The sequence below is a fragment of the Drosophila suzukii genome, chromosome X, assembly GCF_043229965.1.
Source record: "Drosophila suzukii chromosome X, CBGP_Dsuzu_IsoJpt1.0, whole genome shotgun sequence".
NCBI lineage: Eukaryota > Metazoa > Arthropoda > Insecta > Diptera > Drosophilidae > Drosophila > Drosophila suzukii.
In genome coordinates, this window is record NC_092084.1 from 7,734,489 (window position 1) to 7,754,828 (window position 20,340).

Sequence of the window (20,340 nt, forward strand, 5' to 3'; positions counted from 1 at the left end):
GTATAACCAATATAGGAAATTTGCATTCAAATGTTACGCTTATCGCTTTTATTTTGGAGTGAAATCAGTTGTATCCTCAATCGCTCAATGCAACGCTATAGTTATACAGTTACAATTCATATATATATATATAATATACATATACAACGTTCTATATATGCATGGTGTATGGGGGGGTGTATATCTGTACAGTACATTAAAGTATAACATTTACAAAATAGTTCTTACGTGCTGCCGCCGTCGCTGCTGTTGCTCCGGTTGCTAAGGAAACTTTGGCGGATCATCGACGCAATCCTCGCTGCGATCCGGATATATATGTATTGATGAGCAAGGATAGTAAACATAATGGGTAGTAAAATTTACATACAATAGTCGGTAAACAGTAATCAGTAATGATAATAAACGCACAGCTTCCACGTGACCCATGCCCATTGTAAACGATGCAGTATTTATATCATTTCATATAAATGATTCTGATACTCGGCCGCTTCATCGTTTACAACCGGCTTACAATGTCAACGGATATCGGATATATGGCCGGTTCGAAGCTTTCGACAAATAAAAAAAAAATACAATCGGATTTGTCCTCAGCTTTCGTTTGACCAGAACTTCACATTGACAAATTACAAATAGTTGCGAATATTTCAAATATTTCTCATTCGATTTCTGTCAATTTTAAAATTTAATTTTTTTTTGTTTAAACAAAAACACAAACAAAATGTTGATAACAAACATGTATATAAAAAACTAACTAGCCGTAACTAATGGATAAACACAAAGAGAGTTGATTGCGAATTGTTAAACAAATCTTAAATTACACCGAAAATGGGGGAAAATCGTTTTCTATCTTCGTTACTTTTCATTCTTATTTGATGATTTTTTAAGTTTTTAAGTTTTCTTTTTGGTTGCTTTGCTTTTCGTTTGTTTCTAATTTAGCATAATTATTAATAGTATTTGTTATTGTTATTTTCTTGTGTGTGTGTGTGTGTGTTCTCCTTACGCTTGTGTTTATCCTATTTTAGTCCTGTTTAAAATAATAAATACATACATATACATTACAATTACAATTACATCATTATCCATAGTACAAAATATAAAATTTAACATCACATTGGTTGACATTCTTTTGTTGGTTGGTTGGTTGCTTCGCTTTACACTCCTCCCGTCATCAAAATCTTCTGGTTGTTGCTTCTTGTTGTAGTTTTTGTGGGTTGGTTGATTTCGTTACTTAGATCATTCTTTTATTATTATTATTATTATTATTGTTGTTAATATTATCATGTTGCCAGTTTAGCATTGTAAATTAATTTGTTTCAATTGATTTGTGTGTGTTTGGGTTCCATCAGCAGTCGATCGGTCGGTCGGTCGGTAGGTCTAATGATCGATGGCTCGATCCCACTTCATAGATCAGCATTTTGTGGCATAGCCTCTCCCATCCTCTATCTCAATCCTATATACTCTACGCTCTACGCTTTTTTAGTTCAAAGCTCCAGCTCATCGCGATGGTGAACAGCTGGAAAGTAAGTTGTATTTTGGATAAGTACTCGCTTTAGAACTATCGAACTCAAGAAGGGCAAAGGTAAGGATCATGATATATAACACTATAATGACCTTGGAGTTATGACACTTTTGCACTTGACTCGCTGACATGCTGGACAACTTACGTGCTCAGTTTTTGGTCACTGGGCCTGGGACCTCCATCCCAACCCAGAAATTATACCCTCTTTCGCACCGCGTCCAGCTGGCCAGTTCCAGTTCCATTCCTGCTCCATTACCCCTCCTCGCTTGCATAACGCACCACACAAACAACTCGGCGAGCTCTGCAAAGATAGCAAACAGAAATCTCAGTTTGATTGCAAGCGAACGTAACTGATTCCAGGTTACATGTTCCTGTCCAAACATTCAACATCCCAATTAGGGGACTTACCTGGTGAGGATTACTAATCTCCAGGATGCTCGGGACAGGAGCGATTCACCTCAAACCAACGGTCGATGCATCTACAGTGGAGCATAAAACAAACGAATTGTAATTAGCCTTCTGGCAGTCAGTGGAAAAAAAGATGGGAGTGCGACCCCCCATTATGTGAGCACACTTATTTTTAAATCTATAACCCCAAGGGGGGTGAGTTAAGTGTAAAATTCGAACTAAGGCACTCCTCAATTTTTCGTTATTGACTCTTTGTTGTCTAGGGATTTTGTTTCCCTTTGCGGTTTACAGAGTTTGTGGTAGGTATTTTTCCCCCTTTATGGTCACTTTCGTGATTACTTTAAAAATAAGATACCCAAATCCATACTATGAAGATTTACAAGCGTTTGCCACAAAATAACTTCGTAGATAAGTTGAAAAATAAAATCAATCGACTTTTTCAATAAAATAAATATCTGTATATATATTTTAAATTAAATTAAATTGAATTATTAATTCTTAGTTTTTAATATTAGTTCAGTTTTCCAATATTAAAATGATCTTACAAATCTTTCCTTATCCTTGGTTTTAAATCAGTCTTGTCTTTATAATGCATACTATGATATGACATCGTATAGCTTAAGTTTTATTATTATTTCCTTAACTTCAACCCTGATCTTGCAAACCTTCCCCTTCTCTTACTTTTTTCTCATTCTTATGGGTATATAATATGTTATAATATGATATAATAATCTAGCAAACCTTCTATTGCCCTTAGTTTTAACTCACCCTTTGTAATGTATGTATAATGATATGTATCGTATCGTGTAACTTCCATCTTATAAATATTTCCTAAACTTTAACCCTCAGTTTGGGTTTTTTGCTAGTATAATGATCTTGCAAACCTTATTCTCAACTCACCCTTTGTGATATATGCAGAGACATGGCAGCCGAGCGATGGTATCCCCCGGACTCAGGTCTTCAAGGCAGATGACGCACTCGCCCTTGGCGTCCGACAAAACGTCCTCTGGAATGCGACGCATTGGAGGTAAATAAATATAGGTATTCTTAGAAATCGGGGGACTAGGATTATGTAAACAATATACCGTTATATGAGAGTCGTGGTTTCGTTAGGCACATGACTAAATGGCATTCAATGTCGTCCGGCAACACAAACTTATTGCACACGGGGCACTTGATACCTGTAAGTATTCGGGGAAATTCGACGGGGTTTTCAAATTACAGTTTACAAATCGGAGACCATCGCTTGATGGCTACGCCCCAGATGGTACGTGTGCTCACCATTGAAGGACCAAATGTGCGATGGAAGCGAGGTGGCCGTGTAGACACGGCCTATCCCATTGGCGGATGTGGCGGAAGCGGCCAGGGCGATGCTCTCGGCGATATTGCCACCGGTCATTGACATGTCCTGTAATTGGGAATTAGAGGGAAGTGTCATTATCGTAGTATTATTAGGATCTCTTTTTAAGTATATACGTATATACTCGTATAACTAAGGGTAGTGATGGTGTTCTATTCAAAACCTGCAATAGTAATTAGCTAACCTATGGTATTTGACATCTTAGTTTGGAATAGATCATTTATATGATATACCATCTGATCATTTGATATTCTTCTTTTGTAACTTTAAAAAAATCTTTGGAATATCTTAAATTAATACCCAATATGTTTTTCGATTTAAATTGATCCATAAGAAAATGCCTAATATTGAATATTGTTTTTTTTTAACATATATATGTATATAATCGATATATAAGTTAGAGGAACGATCTAATATGTATACTAGGGGAATGGGTTTGCTGAAGTCTTGGATTTGGTTGAGTGACCTTTGGATTAGTAAAATGTTATGTGATAAAAAAAATATAACATTAAAGAACTTTAAATACGGTTGATATTATTTAATTTGGGATTCATACTATGAATTAATACTTTCAAATATTATTATATTATATCACTGATAATGAGTTCCTATAGACTAAACTAAGCTAAACGAAGCCATCCCCTGATAAACAACCCTCCTGACCTTTGGATTATCCAATTGCTGAGTTAAATAGCTACACTATTACATGTGGTATTGAGTTCTGCTGCTTTAGTGAACAATCCCCTCCAGGATGCCGGCATCATCACTCACCCTTATGGAATCGCCTAGGGTGCGCCTCTGCTGCATGTAGGACTGAGTGGCGGATCCATTGTTGTTCCCAGCTGCCGGGAAGCCGCTGTTGCTGTTCGCATTGGCGTTCCCCGAGACGGAAACGGAGACCCCGACGGCGGGATGTCCGTGCGCCGCATGCGGATGCGAGTGCGGACTGCTCCCGGACGAGGTGATCGAGCCCTGTTGCTGCTGCTGCTGCGACTGCTGCTGCTGGATATCCGGCACAGAGCTCAGACTCCGCGCCCGCTGGCGATCGATGGACGTGGAGTTCTGGTTGTGGTACACCTGCAGGCCGGGCAGCGTGCGCAGCAGATTGAATCCCTGGCCGGCGGAATCATTGCCGCCGCCGCGATTCTGGCCGGGATTCGACGAGGGCTGCTGGTGCAGGGCCGAATCGGCGGCACCTGTCGAGCTGCTCGAGAATGTCCTGGAGCGTGGGCTCTGTTGGCCACTGGTCGCCGGAGTGCTCGCCTTTTGACCCATAGATGATAGTGATGGTGATGATGCTCGCTAGCTTCGGCTCCGATCCTTTGTCGACCTCCTCCTTCCTCCTTCGGCCTCTAGCTCCTCATCCGCTTCGTTCGCCTCCTACTCCTTCTCCTCGGCGCGTCCTCTTTGTCTGCTCCTTCGCGTGCAAAAACGGAGCAGACAACAATAGCAAACAATGCGATGTGCGATGTGCGATTTGCGATGTACGGATGATAAATGCGGTCGGTTTTTTGTCGCTCGGATGATAAGTGTGTATGTTGGTGTGTGTTTGACCGAGTGTAAGTGTTCGTCTGTGTGTGTGTGTATGTGTGTGTGTGCTGTTGTGCCTCTGTGTTTGTGCCAAAAGTGCGGGTGTCCGGGGGGCAGGGGGCGGGGCCTGGGGGGTGGCAAGGACGGGGGGCGGGCGGGTTTTGGTCGGTCGTTAATCGGTGCGTAGTTGAATCGCGATTGTTATTGTTGCTGCCCCGTTATATTGCAGCGCCCGCTGATTTAAGGGATTCCGGGATTCTGGGTTCTCTGGGACACTGGATTCTCTGGGATTCTGGATGCGGATTCCGCCACTGACCGATGGCTACTAGCTGGCTGCTCCTGCTCCTGCAACTGCAACTGCCACTGCCACTGCCACTGCCACTGCTCCAATCCAACTGCAAATTCAATCCAATGCTATGCGGTACGCTACTGCTGCTCTCGCCGACTAAAAAAATAGGTGTGACGCGACACGACGCTGCTGCCCAATCTGCCTTGATTACACTCTCAATTTAAATGACCGTTTTTCATATTTTTTTTATTTTTTTATACATTACATTAAAAGAGTTTCTCGATATCAACAGAGGCGTTAGTCCAATTGGATAGGCCAATCGATTGTCGTCGGCTAGTATTCTAATAAGAATGGTGCTGGCACTGCATCGGCATTTAGCGAGCACGCGAACCTCGCTGGATAGTATATTTTGGTATTTTTATTTAATGTATGCTTAAAATACTGTCCTTCTGTATTAAAATGTAGTACCTTTTCACTTGCTTTAAATATTGTTTGAAAGTTAATTTTTAAGAAAAAGTATACATAAAATATAATACTCAATTAAACAGGGTTGGAACACTGTTTTTCTCTACCAAGATATCTTTCTATCTCACTTTAGTTCAGCTCTTAGGAATACAAAAAATTAAAATATATGATATCTGATTATTATGTTTATTTTACTTTTCTATTCAAGTCGTTAATATTTCAAAGGAGGTAAATAGTAAAAAGATTTCTTTAAATTATATTAAAATTTCCATTTTAATTTCTGTTAAAAGCTTTGTATGGATAAACTTGAAAGTGTTTTCGTTTGTTAAAACAATAACCCTAATAAATAAAATATAATTTTATTGAAATTCAACACCTACGTTCACTGCACCGAGACCATACCGTGGCAAACTGCAAACGGTCACACAGAAGACTTATCGATAGGATTAGGATTATTGGACTGTTGAAAACAGAAACACAATTCCAATTGGATCAAAAACAAGGAGTCACCACAAATCCACGAACAAACTGGGATTTGCATGTGCCCCCCGCGGAGCAGGAGATTGCAGCAGGAGCAGCAGGCGTGGTATCGGGACTAGGACTCACTGCGCCAACCGAACCGACTGCGGCGACGTCAACAATATTGGTACAGTGGTGACTGGGCTTGGGACACCACTGCCACAACCACAACCACAATGAGCTGGTTCGAAAAGGCCAAAACGGTGCTGATTGAGGCGCTGGATATCCAGGATGACGACAGCAAGGCGGCGGAGAAGGACTCGCCGGTGGCTGGCGTTGCGGACGAAGGTGGCGCCACAACTGGAAGCACTATATCCGCGGATGCAGCGGGAGGAGGCACCGCTGCCACGCCCGCTTCAGACACGCCCACTTTCTTTGACAATCCGCATGCCAACGAGATGGTCACCATTCCGCCCACGCCCACTTCTGTGCCAGGTAGCAGCGCCTACGGCAAACGCCAGTCGGCCACCTCGGATTCGGTGGATCTGCTTTCTTCCCCGACTTCGCCCATCTCGCCCAGCGGCGAGGAGCCGTCGGTGGCCAAGCGCATGTCCGAATCCTCGCTGGAACTCATCACGGCCACCACGGCCAGCGAAATGGAGATGTCCCCCGACACGGAGCCCTCGCTGCCCGACAGCATCGTGATTATCGCCAGCAACGACACATCCGACAATGCCGAGGGCGATGGCGAGGATGACGACGACGAGGGCACGCAGTTAGAGCGGCACATGGAGGATCACCTGAATGGTGGGTGCAATACCAGCCTTTCCTTCTACAAAAGCACTTCTTAACGCACTTCTTTTCCCCTTCTTGCAGACTCCACCAAAACCATGAAGGCTTTGGTCCTCAGCGACATCCAGACAGCCGGCAATGCCGACTCCGATTCCACGCAGAGCTTCGAGGACATCCAGCTGCAGATGAGCCACAAGGGCAAGTCGCCCGCTCCCGCCAAGGCGGAGGTGGTGGACCAGAGCTATTCGTCCACCTCGTCGGACATCGAGATCATCTCGAATCCGAATGGCGACTCCAGCACCAACAGTACCACCACGCGCACCAGTCCACAGAAATTCAAGGAGCTGGCCGGCGGCAAGGTGGGCCTGAAGGCCAAAGGCCATCACCGCGAGCCCTCGGAGATCTCGCTGCTCTCAGAGGACTCGCAGTCGGAGCTGGACAAGCTGGTGCAGCGTATCAGCGAGCTGAACCAGGTGATTGAGGCGCGGGAACAGAGACTTTTACAGTCGGAGCGCCAAAATGCCGAGCTCCTGGAGCGGAACCAGGAGTTGCGAGCCCGGGTCGAGGCGGCGGCCAATAGCGCCAACAGTCCGGATGCGGCGGATGCGGTGCAGCGTCTTTCGGCGCTAGAGAAGAAGTTCCAGGCCAGCATTCGTGAACGCGATGCCCTGCGCATCCAAATGAAGAGCCTGCGCGATGAGCTGCAAAACAAGATACCAAAGGATGAGCTGGCCGAGTGCAACGAGATGATTGCCGGCCTCCAATCCGAGGGCGAGAAGCTGTCCAAGGAGATCCTGCAGCAGTCGACGATCATCAAGAAGCTGCGTGCCAAGGAGAAGACCTCAGACACGCTGCTAAAGAAGAACGGCGAGCAGATCTCGCTGCTGTCCAGCGAATCGGAGCGCCTGAAGAAATCCCTGGCTGCCAAGGAGGAGATGGAGCGCACCCAGATCGAGGCGGTTTGCCGGATGACGGCGGAGAAGAAGCGTGTCGATGAGGAGAATGCCGAGGGGCGCAGTCGCATCGAAGATCTGCAATCCAGGCTGGCTGCCCTGCAAGCCAGCTTCGATGGTCTGAAAGGAGATCTCCAGAAGCGCACGCGACTGGAGCAGGATAGCCTGCGGGCCGAGCAGCAGGAGTATGTGCAGCAGGTGTCCGATCTGCGCGAGAAACTCCGCCTGGCCGAGCACAGTCTGGCCAGAAGGGAGCAGCAAATGCGCGAGGAGAACCGCCAGCTATTGCATCGCCTTGAAGCCGCCGAGCTGCGGGCGGAGAGCTCCACGCAGGAGCTGGGCGCCACCACCACGCCGCTGATCCGCCAGATCGAGTCGCTGCAGCGAACCCTGGACCAGCGATCCGCCGGCTGGAACCGTGAGGAGCAGCAGCTGCTCCAGAAACTGGACGACTCGCAGGTGCAGCTGCGCTCACTGCAGCAACTGGAGTCCGTGCAGGGCGAGAAGCAAGAGCTGCTGCGCACCCGTTGCGGCCTGCTGGAGGAGAAGCTGTCGAGTGCCCTGATGGAGGCGGAGGCCGCAAAGATGGCACTGCGTCAACACGACCTTGAGGCGGACAGCAGGGAGAGCGACCACAAAAAGTGGGTCCATATATATGTATATATCTATTCGATTTTCTAATTGTAATATCATCTCCCATCTTGTTCCGGCAGGCAAATCAGTCAGCTGCAGGAGGAGCTTAGGCAGCAGCAGGAGCAAATTGCGAACTTGGAGCAGCAGTGCCAGAGGCAGAAGGCCGAGGCGGAGCAAAGCAAGCAGCCCAGCCGGTTGACCGTGGAGGCGGTGAAGGCCAGCAGCGAGTTGCAGCCCCAGTTGCAGATGCAGCTGCCCAAGTCCCAGGCGCCACTACGCTCCTCGCCGCCGCTCAGCCTGGCGGATGACAGTGGCTCCAACGAGGAGGCCCTGGGCGGCATCATCGACTGGCAGGCGGTAATTGGTCTTCTCTCTTTTATTAATAAACCTCTTAAACTTTTAAATTTTATTCTCAATCCAGGATGACCTCGATTGCGCTTCCAACTCGGGACGCCAGCCATCGGGCATCATCCAGGGCGTGCACCTGAGCTTCCTGGCGGCCAACACCAGCACCCTGGAACACCTGCAGGCCCTGCTGAAGCAGCGCGATGGTGAGCTGACCCACCTGCAGTGGGAACTATCGCGCCTGCAGGCAGAGCGAAGCGTTCTCGACGGCGAGATATCCAACCTGACCATCGAACTGGAAACGGTAGGAAAAACGCCTAGAGTTACAAAGGATAATTATACATTATTGTATCACATCCATCTTAGATGAAGGAGAAACTGCAGGTGTACGAGATGATGGAGAAGGGATACGAGGACCTGCAGCATCGCTATGACGCCCTGCTGCAGATGTACGGCGAGAAGGTGGAGCGCACCGAGGAACTGGAGCTGGACCTGACCGAGCTGAAGACGGCCTACAAGCTGCAGATCGACGAGCTGCTGGCCGCCCCGCCGCCCAATCTGCAACGGCCGCCGAAGCCGACATGATTGCCGGAGCGCAGGATCGTCTCCCTGCCCGAGTTGCCATGTCTGCGGCGTACGTGGCCACCGTAACGTTCCCCCCTCCGTCGCCCATTCCCAGTTGCAAATGTATTATGCTTTCTATGCTATATAGCTACTTATCGGTTAGCCAAGCGAGGTCGGGGAATCCACTTCCACTTACCCATCTCCATCTCAATCCCCACATACCCATGTACATGCGAGTATATATATCTATGATTTGCGTATGTTGACACCTTCTAGTTATATTATGAATTGATCGATTGTGATAATTTAATTTATACTTATATATACATAAAGTTATCGTCTATGACTATGTACAAAACTGTTTCTGTTCCGAGCAGTTGGCCAGGCGGTTGTGACACAGCAGCAGCAGCATCAGCCTCTTGCAAATAAATCAAATATATATCATTTAATACAGATAGTAATCACAGTGATTCCGCTTCCGATTTCCTTAGGATCTCCTTAATGGCCTGGGTAAGAGGAAAGACGGGTTTCTGGTTGTATTCCAAGTTTGGCAAGTAGCTGCATGCATTCCTGAGATCATCACTGTTCAGTGAGAAGACCATAACGCCTCCCAGATGCAGGGATTTTACATAGCTGGCCTTGCAGGCGATGCTCGTTTGGTTTTCGTAGGAGATCCACTCCTGTAGGGCGCTTAGATAGGGCGAACAGGTCTCAGCGTCGTAGGAGAAGGTGGGTTTGAAGTACTTGGAGGCGCACTCGCAGGTTTCCGAGAGTGTGGTGAAGCCCAGATGGCCGCATTTGCCATAACCGGAAGCAGGAGCTCCTATGCGGTGATTGAGGGGATTCACCAACCTGTTTTTTGGGGTTAAAGAGTGAAATTAGAGGGTGTAAACAATTTGTAAAAGGTTCTAGCTACTAACGTAAAGGAGTGTCCGTAGGTGGGCAGACCCACCACAAGCCGCTGCGGCTCCAGACCGCTCTTCAGCCACCACTCCACCGTGTAGTTTATGTTAAACGTGGCCATCAGGGAGCGCTCCTGGGAGCGGGCATAAAGTGGAGCATTCAGGCCCGTGAAGGGTGTATCCTCGCGGTAGAAGTGGAAATCATAGGCCATCAGATTTACATAGTCCGCGTACAGATTCAGCTCCCGGATGTCATAGGCATAGAGGGCGATTCCCTCGGGAGCAGCCACCGCCAGCGAAAGGATGTCATTCGGTCGCTTCTCGCGCCGCCACTCCGTCCTGATCTCGTAGAGCAACTGCGAGAGATGCATTCGCTCGCGATCGTAGGCACTCGGAAACTCCCAGTCCAGATCGATGCCATCCAAACTGGGATAGGTGCGCAGTATTTCCCGGAGGGAGCGTAGGAACACCTTGCGCATTGCATGGTTCGCCACCATGAGGGCGAACTGTCGGCCGCTGTCGGCGCCTCCGATCCAGAGAAGCAGGTGCACCTGCGGATGGGCAGCCCGGAAGGAGCGGCTGTCGTTCTGCAGCACCTGGATCAGGGAATCGGGCAGGACTATGGTGGCATTATTTAAGATGGCGGGTCCGATATTGATGTGGGTGCACAGATCGCCGGGAACATCCAGAAGGCTGAGATTTTGGGTTCCGCCGCTGGCATAGTAGCACACCAGTCGCTGCTCCACTTGGCCCAAGTCCACTCTCTGAGTTCCCATTTGGAGTCCCAAAAATCCCGAGTTGATGAGCCCCACAAAAAGGCACAACAAAGAAGTCAACAAAACACTCCAGCAGATCAAAGTTCTCAGGCCCCATTTCCGGTGGCTCCGCTCCTGGGCTGCGTTCTCCAGTTTATCGTAGCTCCCCATCTTTTCTGGTGTTCTGGAGACTCACATCTGCGCGTTAATTCATTGATTATTATTACTGCTGTTATCAAAATATTATCACAAAAAACAATAACGACCAGGGCTGGAGTACTTCCAAAATCAATGTAGTATTTTTTTCAAGTTAACTTTCAGTATTTATCAGAAAATAAAGAATGTCACTAAAACTAAATATTTTTGTTTTAATATTACACATGAACATTTTTACAGAATTTAGTTATCTCAATCACATTATCTCGTTACTTAATATATTAACGTATAGTTTTAGTTTTCGTTAAAATCAACTAAAAATAAAATTTTTTCGACCACATAAAGAGTTTACTGTAATTGGTATTTTTTAACGACCTTGGTATATCGACTATAACCCGTTATCGATAACCATAACGCCTTTCGACATCGATATCATATCACAAAAGAAAAATAAATAAATAAAAAAATAGAATGCTTTGTGCTGGAAATCAACGTTGATTCACTGCGGGAAATCCGAACAGACGACAGCGAACACACAGCGGAACCGCAGTGGAGCGCCATGGAGGAGCGCCAGGACTACGATCTTGAGGACTATGACCTGAACTTTGTGCAACTGAGTCGCCAGCAGGTCCTGCAGCGATATTCGGGTGCAGTGCATCAGTTGCGCCGCCTGGCGGATCAGCGATATGCCGTGCGCTCCCTGAGCTTCGACAACTATGTTCTGTTCCAGTATTTCCGGCAGCGCAACTGGCAGACGGGCGTCACGCCCACCGCCCCCCTGATGGCTTATCTTAAACTGGAGGTACTGCATCATCTGCTGGACCGGCGTCGCCAGATCCTCTGCTGGCTCTTCTACCTAACGCTGGTGTCGCTCTGCGTGGCCGCCTACCGTTACGAGACGACCAGCTCCACCAATGGCCAACAGGAGCGCGTGGTCCAATCCATGGTCTACCCCGGGATGCGCATGTGGCGCCGGATGACCATGCCGCTGATCCAACGATTCCCACAGTTGACCGAGCTCTACGACGAGTCGTGCTTGATGGGCAATCCGTTCTACCAGCTGGAGGATCTCAGCTGTGGGCCGTGCGCCGATGTGGAGAGCGTCTGGCTGGAGGGCGAGGAGTGCGGTGGTGGTCTCCCAGCGGAGGACGATCAGAGCCAGAGGTGCCATCAGCCAGAGGGCTCGCCCATAGCCTTTCGCAGCAATCAGCTGGAGGCCATTGATTTGAGCCACTTCTACAACATCTATGCCAGCAATCATCAGATCTTCCAGCGCGATGCGTACCGTGTGCTCTCCACCAACCAGGATGTTCACAATCTGGAGGATCTCTTCGGGCAGTTTAACAGCAGCTGGACCCAGCAGGCCCACAATCTGTGGCGCTGCAATCGCATGCTGCCCGCGAGACTCTTGCGTCCCATTTTCGCCAGGCCAGCCCGTTTGCCCAGCATGGGCGTTGCCCTGGAGCGTTATGTGGCCATCGATACTGCCCAGGCGCCAGCCTACACCTTGCCGGAGACGGAGTGCCCCAATGTGTACGTTCACCAGGCGGTGGGCACGCGGTTCATCATCCTGCGGCCCACCAGTGAGTGCCGGCACCGCTGTCGCACCCTGTCCCTGCGACTCACCCAGTCTTTTGTGCGTGAGTATCGTCCAGCGGGTCATGTTCTTGGGCGGAGAGGTAGTTCGGGTGTAAAAGCTTTTTGTCAAAATAAAAGAAATCCAATTGAAACAAGCTAACTGATATTCGTGCATCAAAAAGAAGTAGATGGACAATGTTTTTTGTCTATGGATCTTCAGCTTACTGGCTCTATGATCCATTTAATAATCTTGACAATCTCCCTATAAATGAAATATGATATTTTTAAACTTTAATCGATAATTGCAAAAGTTGTTTCAGAGTGACATCAGTTTGTATTTATCAATATGTTCTGATAAGTGTTACCCCAGTTGGGTCATTTATGTTTGTTTTCTAAGACGGTTTCGAAAGATAGAGTAAATAATTGCATAAGGAAAACAAAATCAAAGCAGTTCCATTAAATATAACCATTCAGTGTGGGATTTCACTTTACAAGTGCACTAATTTTTAATAAATTTATTTATTTCCAGTCAGTTACAATTGGTTATACTGGAAACCGATCTCTGCGCCGGATCCCATCTCGGAATCGCTGTCCATCAGCCTCATCGGCTCCTACTGCTAGAGGATATCGCTTCAGATCCTGATCCTGATACTGATCTTGATCCCACTTCCCTCGCTCCTAGCTTTAAGCGCCATACACAACCACGACTTTTACCAAGCCAAAATTAATTTACGAATTTTGCCGCTCCATTGGATAAGCAAGCAAAAGAAAAACAGAAAGGCACGAAGGAAGCTAGAAGCTGACTTCGTCTTTGAATTCCTAGATCCTAGACCGTAAGGCCCAGGCCATCGGCTCAATTCGTCGCCCTGTGTAATCCTCAAGCCCTAGATCGTAAGCCTAAGTTTAGTTTAACAGTTAACAAGCTCCTGGCCGCCGCGCTTCATCCTTGTGTTCGTCGTTCTAACCATTTTGCATTTAAAACTTTCGGCTCTAAGTTCTGTTTACACCAACTAGCGTAGTCAACGAAAGCGATTTTGTAAATATCCATTGCCAGACTTGAGTTTGACTTTGTGTTTTTGCAAGAACTCACGAAATAAAAGATACCTAATATGTGCTAGACGTGTTTCTTGTGGTTGGAGTGGTTTATGCTATTGTACTTTAAGTATACTATTTTATAGTTTGTTTACTTTTAAATCTGAAATGCCTTCTTTTTTTAAAGAATGTGCCTGAAATAGAATTTACCATCTTTGTGTTAGAAGTTAAATATAGTTTTTTCAAAAACTTACAATTTTATTTATGTACATATATAAAAGGACTTAAAGCTTAAAACTATAAGCTAACCGGTAAATTGTAATGGTAACAAAGATGTTTAATTTTACTTATGGCTAACAGTGGTTAAATTTTTAATTTGAAGGGGTAATTATTTTTTTGTTGAAGAATGTGAGGATTTTGGTAATATTTGGGATAATAACAACAAAGATATTTAACTTTACTTATGGCTAACAGTGGTTAAGATTTTTAAAATGACTTAAAGCTTAAAACTATAAGCTAACTGGTAAATTGTAATGGTAACAAAGATGTTTAATTTTACTTATGGCTAACAGTGGTTACATTTTTAATTCTAAGGGGTAATTATTTTTTTGTTGAAGAATGTGAGGATTTTGGTAATATTTGGGATAACAACAAAGATATTTAACTTTACTTATGGCTAACAGTGGTTAAGATTTTTAAAATGACTTAAAGCTTAAAACTAAAAGCTAACTGGAAAGTTGTAATAGTAACAAAGATGTTTAATTTTACTTATGGCTAACAGGGGTTAAGATTTTTAATTCTATGGGATAATTTTTTTTTTGTTCAGGAAAGTGAGGATTTTTTTTGTGTTTGGGAGTTGATTATAATGTTGCTGCGAGTTGGTTCAAAATGGGATTTAAATGCGGAGAGGGAGTCTGTACAGATGTGTTTTCCTGGGGGTTTGATCGCAGTTTTAAAGGATTGTGAATGGCTATGAATTTGCTCGAAAAGACTGGAGAGTGGTGGGGTTGGTTGTAACGCTGAGACTAAATAGATTACTATTATAGTGTGCCATTATCTCAAAACATTATTTGTGTAACAATGAGTTGGCAGTTGTATTTTACAAGGTATTTCTTTTGGCTAAGGATTTATTACTTTATAAAGGCTATCCATTTTGAAATAGATTATGGATTGACCTTCCGCAGGGCATCGAAGTAGGAGCCGGTCATGAGGTCCTGCTCCTGGATGCTCAGCTCCTTGGACAGCTTCTCGGCAATGGCTTGACCCTCCTCGAGGGTCTGTTCCGGTCGCAGGCACACCTCCAGCTCCATGAAGTGACCCAGATCCTTCACCTCGTCCAGGTGGATGCGCGTTTGTCCGTGAAGAAATAAATGCCGCCGCTTTGCGAGGACGCCGAGGACTCCGTTTGACTGGCGGAGGATCTTCTCGAGCACCTCCGGTTCATCCACCTCCGTCTTGTTGAACTTGGAGAGCTTGGGACCCGCCACATCCGGACGATCGTAGAAGACCAACTGGGAGCGAGATGGCGCCTGTAGATAGCGCAACTTGAGGCGTCCACCCAGCGGAGATTCGAAGAACACGTCCCGCTGCTCGATCAACTCCGCATCTTGGCCTCCGCCTAGGGCTTTGGCCAAGATCAGGCGCTCCTTGAAGCCTTCGGATCCGCCCGGAATCCGTGCCTTTACCTCCACATTCCGCTGATCCGCCGGAGAAGCCGCTTCGCACATGGTTTTAAGACGCTTGTTACTTGCGAAATAGCGGCAATAGCCGATAGGCAGAAGATGCAGCCGCGTCAAAAGTTGCTTCCGATAAAGGAGCATTGCACTGCACTAAGAGTTACTGTTCTCGCCGATTGTTTGCTTAATTTTTTTGAATTCAATTTATATGTACCCATCAAAGATAAAAAAATAAATATTTATCTCATCGTCATTCTTCACGTTTTGCTAAAATTTCAAACTTTGAGCATCTTTAGGAAAACGATAACAAAAAAGCTGTTAGGTGAGAACGCTTTAATATCGTTTTCATTTTGGCGCCACTTTTGAAAGTTCCTGCTGCGTTCTAAAGGGCGGGAAACTTAAATTGCGGTTTAATCCTTGGAAACTTATGGATGAGGAATACCATTTTTAGCACATTCTTTATGCTGAATATAAAACTACTATGATTATGTCCTGGAAATACTATTTAAAAACGAGTTCTTAAAAATCACCACCAATAAAAATGGTATTCTTATTTGATAGTCTGTAGTTTGTATTGAATATAACCTTATCCCCTTAACCTTTGTGAATTTAAAAATGTTTTTCTTGTATCTTATTATAGTCATTTCAATATTTAATCAAAAGTTCTATTTTTCGAAACCAGATCAGAAACAAAAATTTGTTTTTCATAAATTTGTTTGCCAAGAGTAGCTTAAACCTATAAACTCATTATTTTTAACTTTCTGTCGTAGAAAGCAATGAGAGGTTAGGTCTGAGAGTTACCGTTAACCCTTTTGCACACCATATACCGTTGTCTTTATGTAGATATACTTAAATAGATATTTAAAATGTACATTGTGCATACATATAAATGTATCTATGTACATACTTGGGTACCGTTTGAACAAAGAAAGTCCACCAACAACGAATTATAAAGTAAAAACAAGAAAATATGGAAAAATGTGTATGTATGTATGAATGTATATAAATATATATTATATATGTATTCAGTGAGCGTGGCACACACAACTTGAATAGTCTCTTGCCGAGGCCCCGCTTCATGAACATACAGATACAGCAATAAAGAGGCGGAGAAGTGGAGGAGGAGAAGGAGAGAGGAGAAGAGGAAGAGGAGAAACGATGCCGCGCAACGAACCAATACACTTACATACATATTTATGTCTGTATATATCGCATCTGTGTATGTGTGTGTGTGTGGAGTGGTGGCAAAAAGGGCGGAGGAAAAGTGGGCGTGGGCGGGGTTCCCGGGGGTTGTTGTTGCTCTGTTTCACGGGGTGGACTTTGCTAGGGGAAGCAGAAGAATAAGGAATAAAGAAGAGGGACTAGGGAAGGGGAAAGAAAGAATAGAAAAGAAAAAGAATGGACAAGTAGAAAAGGGAAAGCAGAAGAAGACGTTTTAGAAGGCGAGGGGTAGTTTTTCGTTCTCTTTCTCTCTAGGCTTTTTCGTTCTCCAATCTTTATGTTCGGTTTTTTTGATCCAATTTTTTTAAATATTTATTTATAATAATTTGTAAGCTTTTGTTCTTTTTTTTTATTTCTTGACACAAAGCTTAACGCATACATATGTACATACATTATTTTAAATAATTTTTTAAAGAATTTTTTATCTATGTATCAGGCTTTAAACTTCTTTTTTCTGCCATCCCTCTCTAAATTTCAATCATTTTCGGTTGTTCTTTTTGGCAGCAGTTTTATTTTTCTTCCCCCATAATTTTCATCTCCCCATTATTTTGGCAGCTATTATTTTTATTTGCCCTTTTCTCCACCCAGTTTTTCTTTTGCTATGATTTATAATTTTTTGTTTTGGCTTGAAGTTGGGTAAATGTAATTTTAATTTGCCAGCCATTTTTGATTGTTTTTGCTTCCTCTTCTTTTACTAGATTGAATTTTTGGATTTGGGGGTGGAAAAATTATTTGGGGTCTGATAGTGATCGGATCGAAAAGTAGCTCCCTTTCTTTCTAGTTTTGCTTTGCAGCTAGTAAAGCTCTATATTCTCCCTCTTCATCATCGTTTTCTACTTGTTCATCAGGGAAACATGCATACATATGTATAATGTATATACATCCATGAATACATATATAAAAAATGTGAATTGTATATCTTATACCATGGAATTATTATCTATGTGCAGCTATAATAGCTTCAGATACAGAATACATACATTCATACACACACATGCACAGTTTCGGACAAAATATTAGGTTACGTAAAAAAAAATTCAAATTCCATCCAAAAAAAATTTATTTTCTGTGATGCTCATCGATCAAAAAATAGCATTTCAAGATAAAGTCATTTAAAATTTTCAATATTATTTTTCAATAGCCTTCCTGCAGAGCCATTCAAATTATAGAGTTTTGTGTGTTGAAGATAAGTACATTACAAACATGATATTCTACTCAAAAAACATTTCTGATCCTTAACTGAAAACCCTCGTTTTTACTTGTCACTTTTCTAGTAAATTATCTTATTTAAAAAATTTTGAAAAACTTTCTAATACCCAAAACCAATAAGTTGACCGCAAGTGTGTGCTTGAATATGTTTGTATGTACGTATGAAACTTTGGTCATAGTGAATGGAAAAGCAACAAAATCATAGCCAAAACAAGAAGCGGGCGAAAAAGGAGCATAGAGAGGGAGTGGGTGGAGAGGGGAAAACGGAAAAGTGGGCAAAAAAGTGGGAGGGAGAAAGAAACGGGCTGATGCATAGTGGAAACTGCAGGGGACGGCGGGTGGGGAGGTGAGCGGTCGGTGTAGACGAAAATTTAATGCAGTTTTCTCAATTTTCTATGTGGAATTCTGCGATGCTCGACGTCGACTGCGACGCCGACTGCTACGCCGACTGCGGCAGAGGCAGTGGCAGCAATATAAAATGACGGCGACGACCTTCGCTGCTGCAATCGTTGTTGTAGTTGTGGTTGTAGTTGTAGCTTTTGTTGTGGTTGTTGTCTTTTCTTGCCTTTTGTTGTTGCGGCCCTCAGTTTTTGGTGGCCGATGGCACAAAATTGTATATTGGCCATGTACAAACGCACACACACATACATCCAATAAACACGCATACACAGAGAAAAATATCTAAATCATGTGTTTTATTTTAAAATATATGTATGTATGCAGTTTAAATATTTTAAGAATATTCCAAAGGTCATCGATTTTTATAAGTTGATTTTCTAAAAATGGTTTTATTTCTTACACATATTAAACAATGGCAATACACAGGAAGAAACAGCGATGTAATTGTATCATATTTTATAAAAAAAAAAAATAACACCCATTTCTGTAGGTCCATGGGCTAGTTTTTCTAGTTTTATTTTCTGTAGCTTATTGTATTTTAGCCATTATTATAACTGAAATATTACCATCTTCATGGTGTATAAAACCATTAACCCAATCTCAATCTTTAGTTGTAATTCTAGATTATAAAAATAAATATTTTACAAATTATGGTTAGAAAATGTTCTGCATGGACTTACAAAAACATACATATTTGATTTAAGTGTGTGTATAAAATGCATAAATATGTATGAATTGTCTGTATGTTTTTCGGGCGTTTATATAAAGTAAAACTCTTTTGTGTATGTATCTGGTTTTGCGATTGTAACTGTTTACCACCTCTATTATACCGTTCTCCCTCCCACTCGCTGGCCGCCCGATATTGCCATCTCTTTTTTAACATAACCAGCTGCGACTTTAACTTTACAGTTGCTGTTTTTGTTGTTGTTGCCCTGTCTCTTTTGCTCTTTTGTCCGACTGTGTGTGTGTGTGTGTGTGCTTATTTTATGTTTTCTTTTTCGTTGGAGAGAGAGATACTTTGACCTTTTTTTCCATCAAGAAGTCTGTGAGCTGGAGATCATTGCAGATTAAATACACACACATACAACAATAACAACAAAATGTATCTGACGAATACACAGATTTGTATCTCGGCTTTTTTCGTTGTTCTTTTTTTTTGTCCGTTTGCTTAATATTTATTCTCTGTTATTCGCTTTTTTATTTATTTCCTTTTGCCCGGTTTTTATGACTTCATTTTGTTTGATTCCTTTTTTTTTAATTTTACCAATTTTGGTTGTGTATCTACATAAAAGATATATATATATATATATATATATATATATGTATATATGTATATATGTATATATGTAAATATACATATGTATATTGTTTTCGCTTTGTTCCTAGGCACCCAACATTTTTCAATGAAATCGATTGTGGAGAACGAGAGGGCGGAAGACACACACAACAAGTGGAAGCCAAAAATCTGCATGTATCTGGGCATATATGTATGTGTGTATATCCCTCCATTGAAACGCCCCCCACATCCAACCCTTTGCCCCATTACAGACCCCCTTTTGAGCGCACCCGAAAATCCCCCACCACCCCAAACGCCCCCTGCAGTTCAATGGACTCTGACTTTTTCGGCATTCCCTTACTTTTTCGAAACGGGGAGAATGGAAATTGGATCATTCGATCCATTTTTTCAAAAAGACCAGATATAATTGAAGGTGCCAACGAAATTTCGGAATGTTTTGAATCATTCATAAAATTAACTTGTTGAACCATATTTAAATATATATTTATTAGCTTTGTCTTAAAGATCTTGGATAAAAAGGTTTTTTCAGATACTTTTCAAGGCATTTTCAATCCCTAAGACTTTTCCGAGCGCCGTAAGGCATGCTACATATTCTTATATTTATTTTTATTGATAAGAAAAGTATCTTTATCTCATAAGAAAAGTCCAGTGCGGAATTAAAAAGCTGGTTTGCATATTTTAAGAAACATTAAGTAATGCTATTTATGTAAGTTATGTTTATCTGGATTTACAGATAGTATCAAATAGTTTATACGATCCTTTGGAACCTTTTTATAAAGGGGTTATTGTTAGAGTATG

The 20,340-nt window shown here is 43.5% G+C and overlaps 5 protein-coding genes across 5 annotated transcripts; 2 read left to right on the forward strand and 3 right to left on the reverse strand.

Moving 5' to 3' along the window:
* Positions 1-19: 19 nt before the first annotated feature.
* On the reverse strand, positions 20-5,469 carry LOC108016775 (E3 ubiquitin-protein ligase znrf2). The gene is made up of 8 exons (XM_017083540.4): positions 5,372-5,469; positions 4,059-5,304; positions 3,209-3,335; positions 3,013-3,108; positions 2,828-2,933; positions 1,928-1,998; positions 1,665-1,820; positions 20-1,513 (listed from the first exon to the last, which is right to left on the reverse strand). The coding sequence occupies exons 2-6, from the start codon at positions 4,560-4,562 to the stop codon at positions 1,941-1,943; spliced, it is 891 nt and encodes a 296-aa protein (XP_016939029.1). The 5' UTR covers positions 4,563-5,304; positions 5,372-5,469; the 3' UTR covers positions 20-1,513; positions 1,665-1,820; positions 1,928-1,940.
* A 527-nt stretch (positions 5,470-5,996) lies between these two features.
* Tmf (TATA element modulatory factor) lies at positions 5,997-9,772 on the forward strand. Its single transcript, XM_017083798.4, has 5 exons — positions 5,997-6,837; positions 6,907-8,416; positions 8,489-8,765; positions 8,830-9,057; positions 9,120-9,772. The coding sequence occupies exons 1-5, from the start codon at positions 6,267-6,269 to the stop codon at positions 9,336-9,338; spliced, it is 2,805 nt and encodes a 934-aa protein (XP_016939287.2). The 5' UTR covers positions 5,997-6,266; the 3' UTR covers positions 9,339-9,772.
* On the reverse strand, positions 9,570-11,251 carry Cht11 (Chitinase 11). Its single transcript, XM_017083799.4, has 2 exons — positions 10,238-11,251; positions 9,570-10,169 (listed from the first exon to the last, which is right to left on the reverse strand). The coding sequence occupies exons 1-2, from the start codon at positions 11,143-11,145 to the stop codon at positions 9,779-9,781; spliced, it is 1,299 nt and encodes a 432-aa protein (XP_016939288.2). The 5' UTR covers positions 11,146-11,251; the 3' UTR covers positions 9,570-9,778.
* A 283-nt stretch (positions 11,252-11,534) lies between these two features.
* LOC108016621 (uncharacterized) lies at positions 11,535-15,495 on the forward strand. Its single transcript, XM_017083316.4, has 2 exons — positions 11,535-12,770; positions 13,238-15,495. The coding sequence occupies exons 1-2, from the start codon at positions 11,690-11,692 to the stop codon at positions 13,327-13,329; spliced, it is 1,173 nt and encodes a 390-aa protein (XP_016938805.2). The 5' UTR covers positions 11,535-11,689; the 3' UTR covers positions 13,330-15,495.
* Positions 14,418-15,547, reverse strand: LOC108016838 (uncharacterized). The gene has a single exon (XM_017083663.4). The coding sequence runs from the start codon at positions 15,465-15,467 to the stop codon at positions 14,904-14,906; it is 564 nt and encodes a 187-aa protein (XP_016939152.4). The 5' UTR covers positions 15,468-15,547; the 3' UTR covers positions 14,418-14,903.
* Between the last annotated feature and the right edge of the window lie 4,793 nt (positions 15,548-20,340).

Coding starts and splice junctions, on each gene's coding strand:
- Tmf (XM_017083798.4), top strand. CDS start 6,267: ATGAGCTGGTTCGAAAAGGCCAAAACGGTGCTGATTGAGGCGCTGGAT. Junction 8,417..8,488: donor AGGGAGAGCGACCACAAAAA/GTGGGTCCATAT, acceptor TTGTTCCGGCAG/GCAAATCAGTCAGCTGCAGG. Junction 8,766..8,829: donor GCATCATCGACTGGCAGGCG/GTAATTGGTCTT, acceptor TTCTCAATCCAG/GATGACCTCGATTGCGCTTC.
- LOC108016775 (XM_017083540.4), bottom strand. CDS start 4,562: ATGGGTCAAAAGGCGAGCACTCCGGCGACCAGTGGCCAACAGAGCCCA. Junction 2,934..3,012: donor ACCACGACTCTCATATAACG/GTATATTGTTTA, acceptor GTCGCATTCCAG/AGGACGTTTTGTCGGACGCC. Junction 1,999..2,827: donor CTCTGCATATATCACAAAGG/GTGAGTTGAGAA, acceptor GCTCCACTGTAG/ATGCATCGACCGTTGGTTTG.
- Cht11 (XM_017083799.4), bottom strand. CDS start 11,145: ATGGGGAGCTACGATAAACTGGAGAACGCAGCCCAGGAGCGGAGCCAC. Junction 10,170..10,237: donor ACCTACGGACACTCCTTTAC/GTTAGTAGCTAG, acceptor CCCAAAAAACAG/GTTGGTGAATCCCCTCAATC.
- LOC108016621 (XM_017083316.4), top strand. CDS start 11,690: ATGGAGGAGCGCCAGGACTACGATCTTGAGGACTATGACCTGAACTTT. Junction 12,771..13,237: donor ACTCACCCAGTCTTTTGTGC/GTGAGTATCGTC, acceptor ATTTATTTCCAG/TCAGTTACAATTGGTTATAC.
- LOC108016838 (XM_017083663.4), bottom strand. CDS start 15,467: ATGTGCGAAGCGGCTTCTCCGGCGGATCAGCGGAATGTGGAGGTAAAG.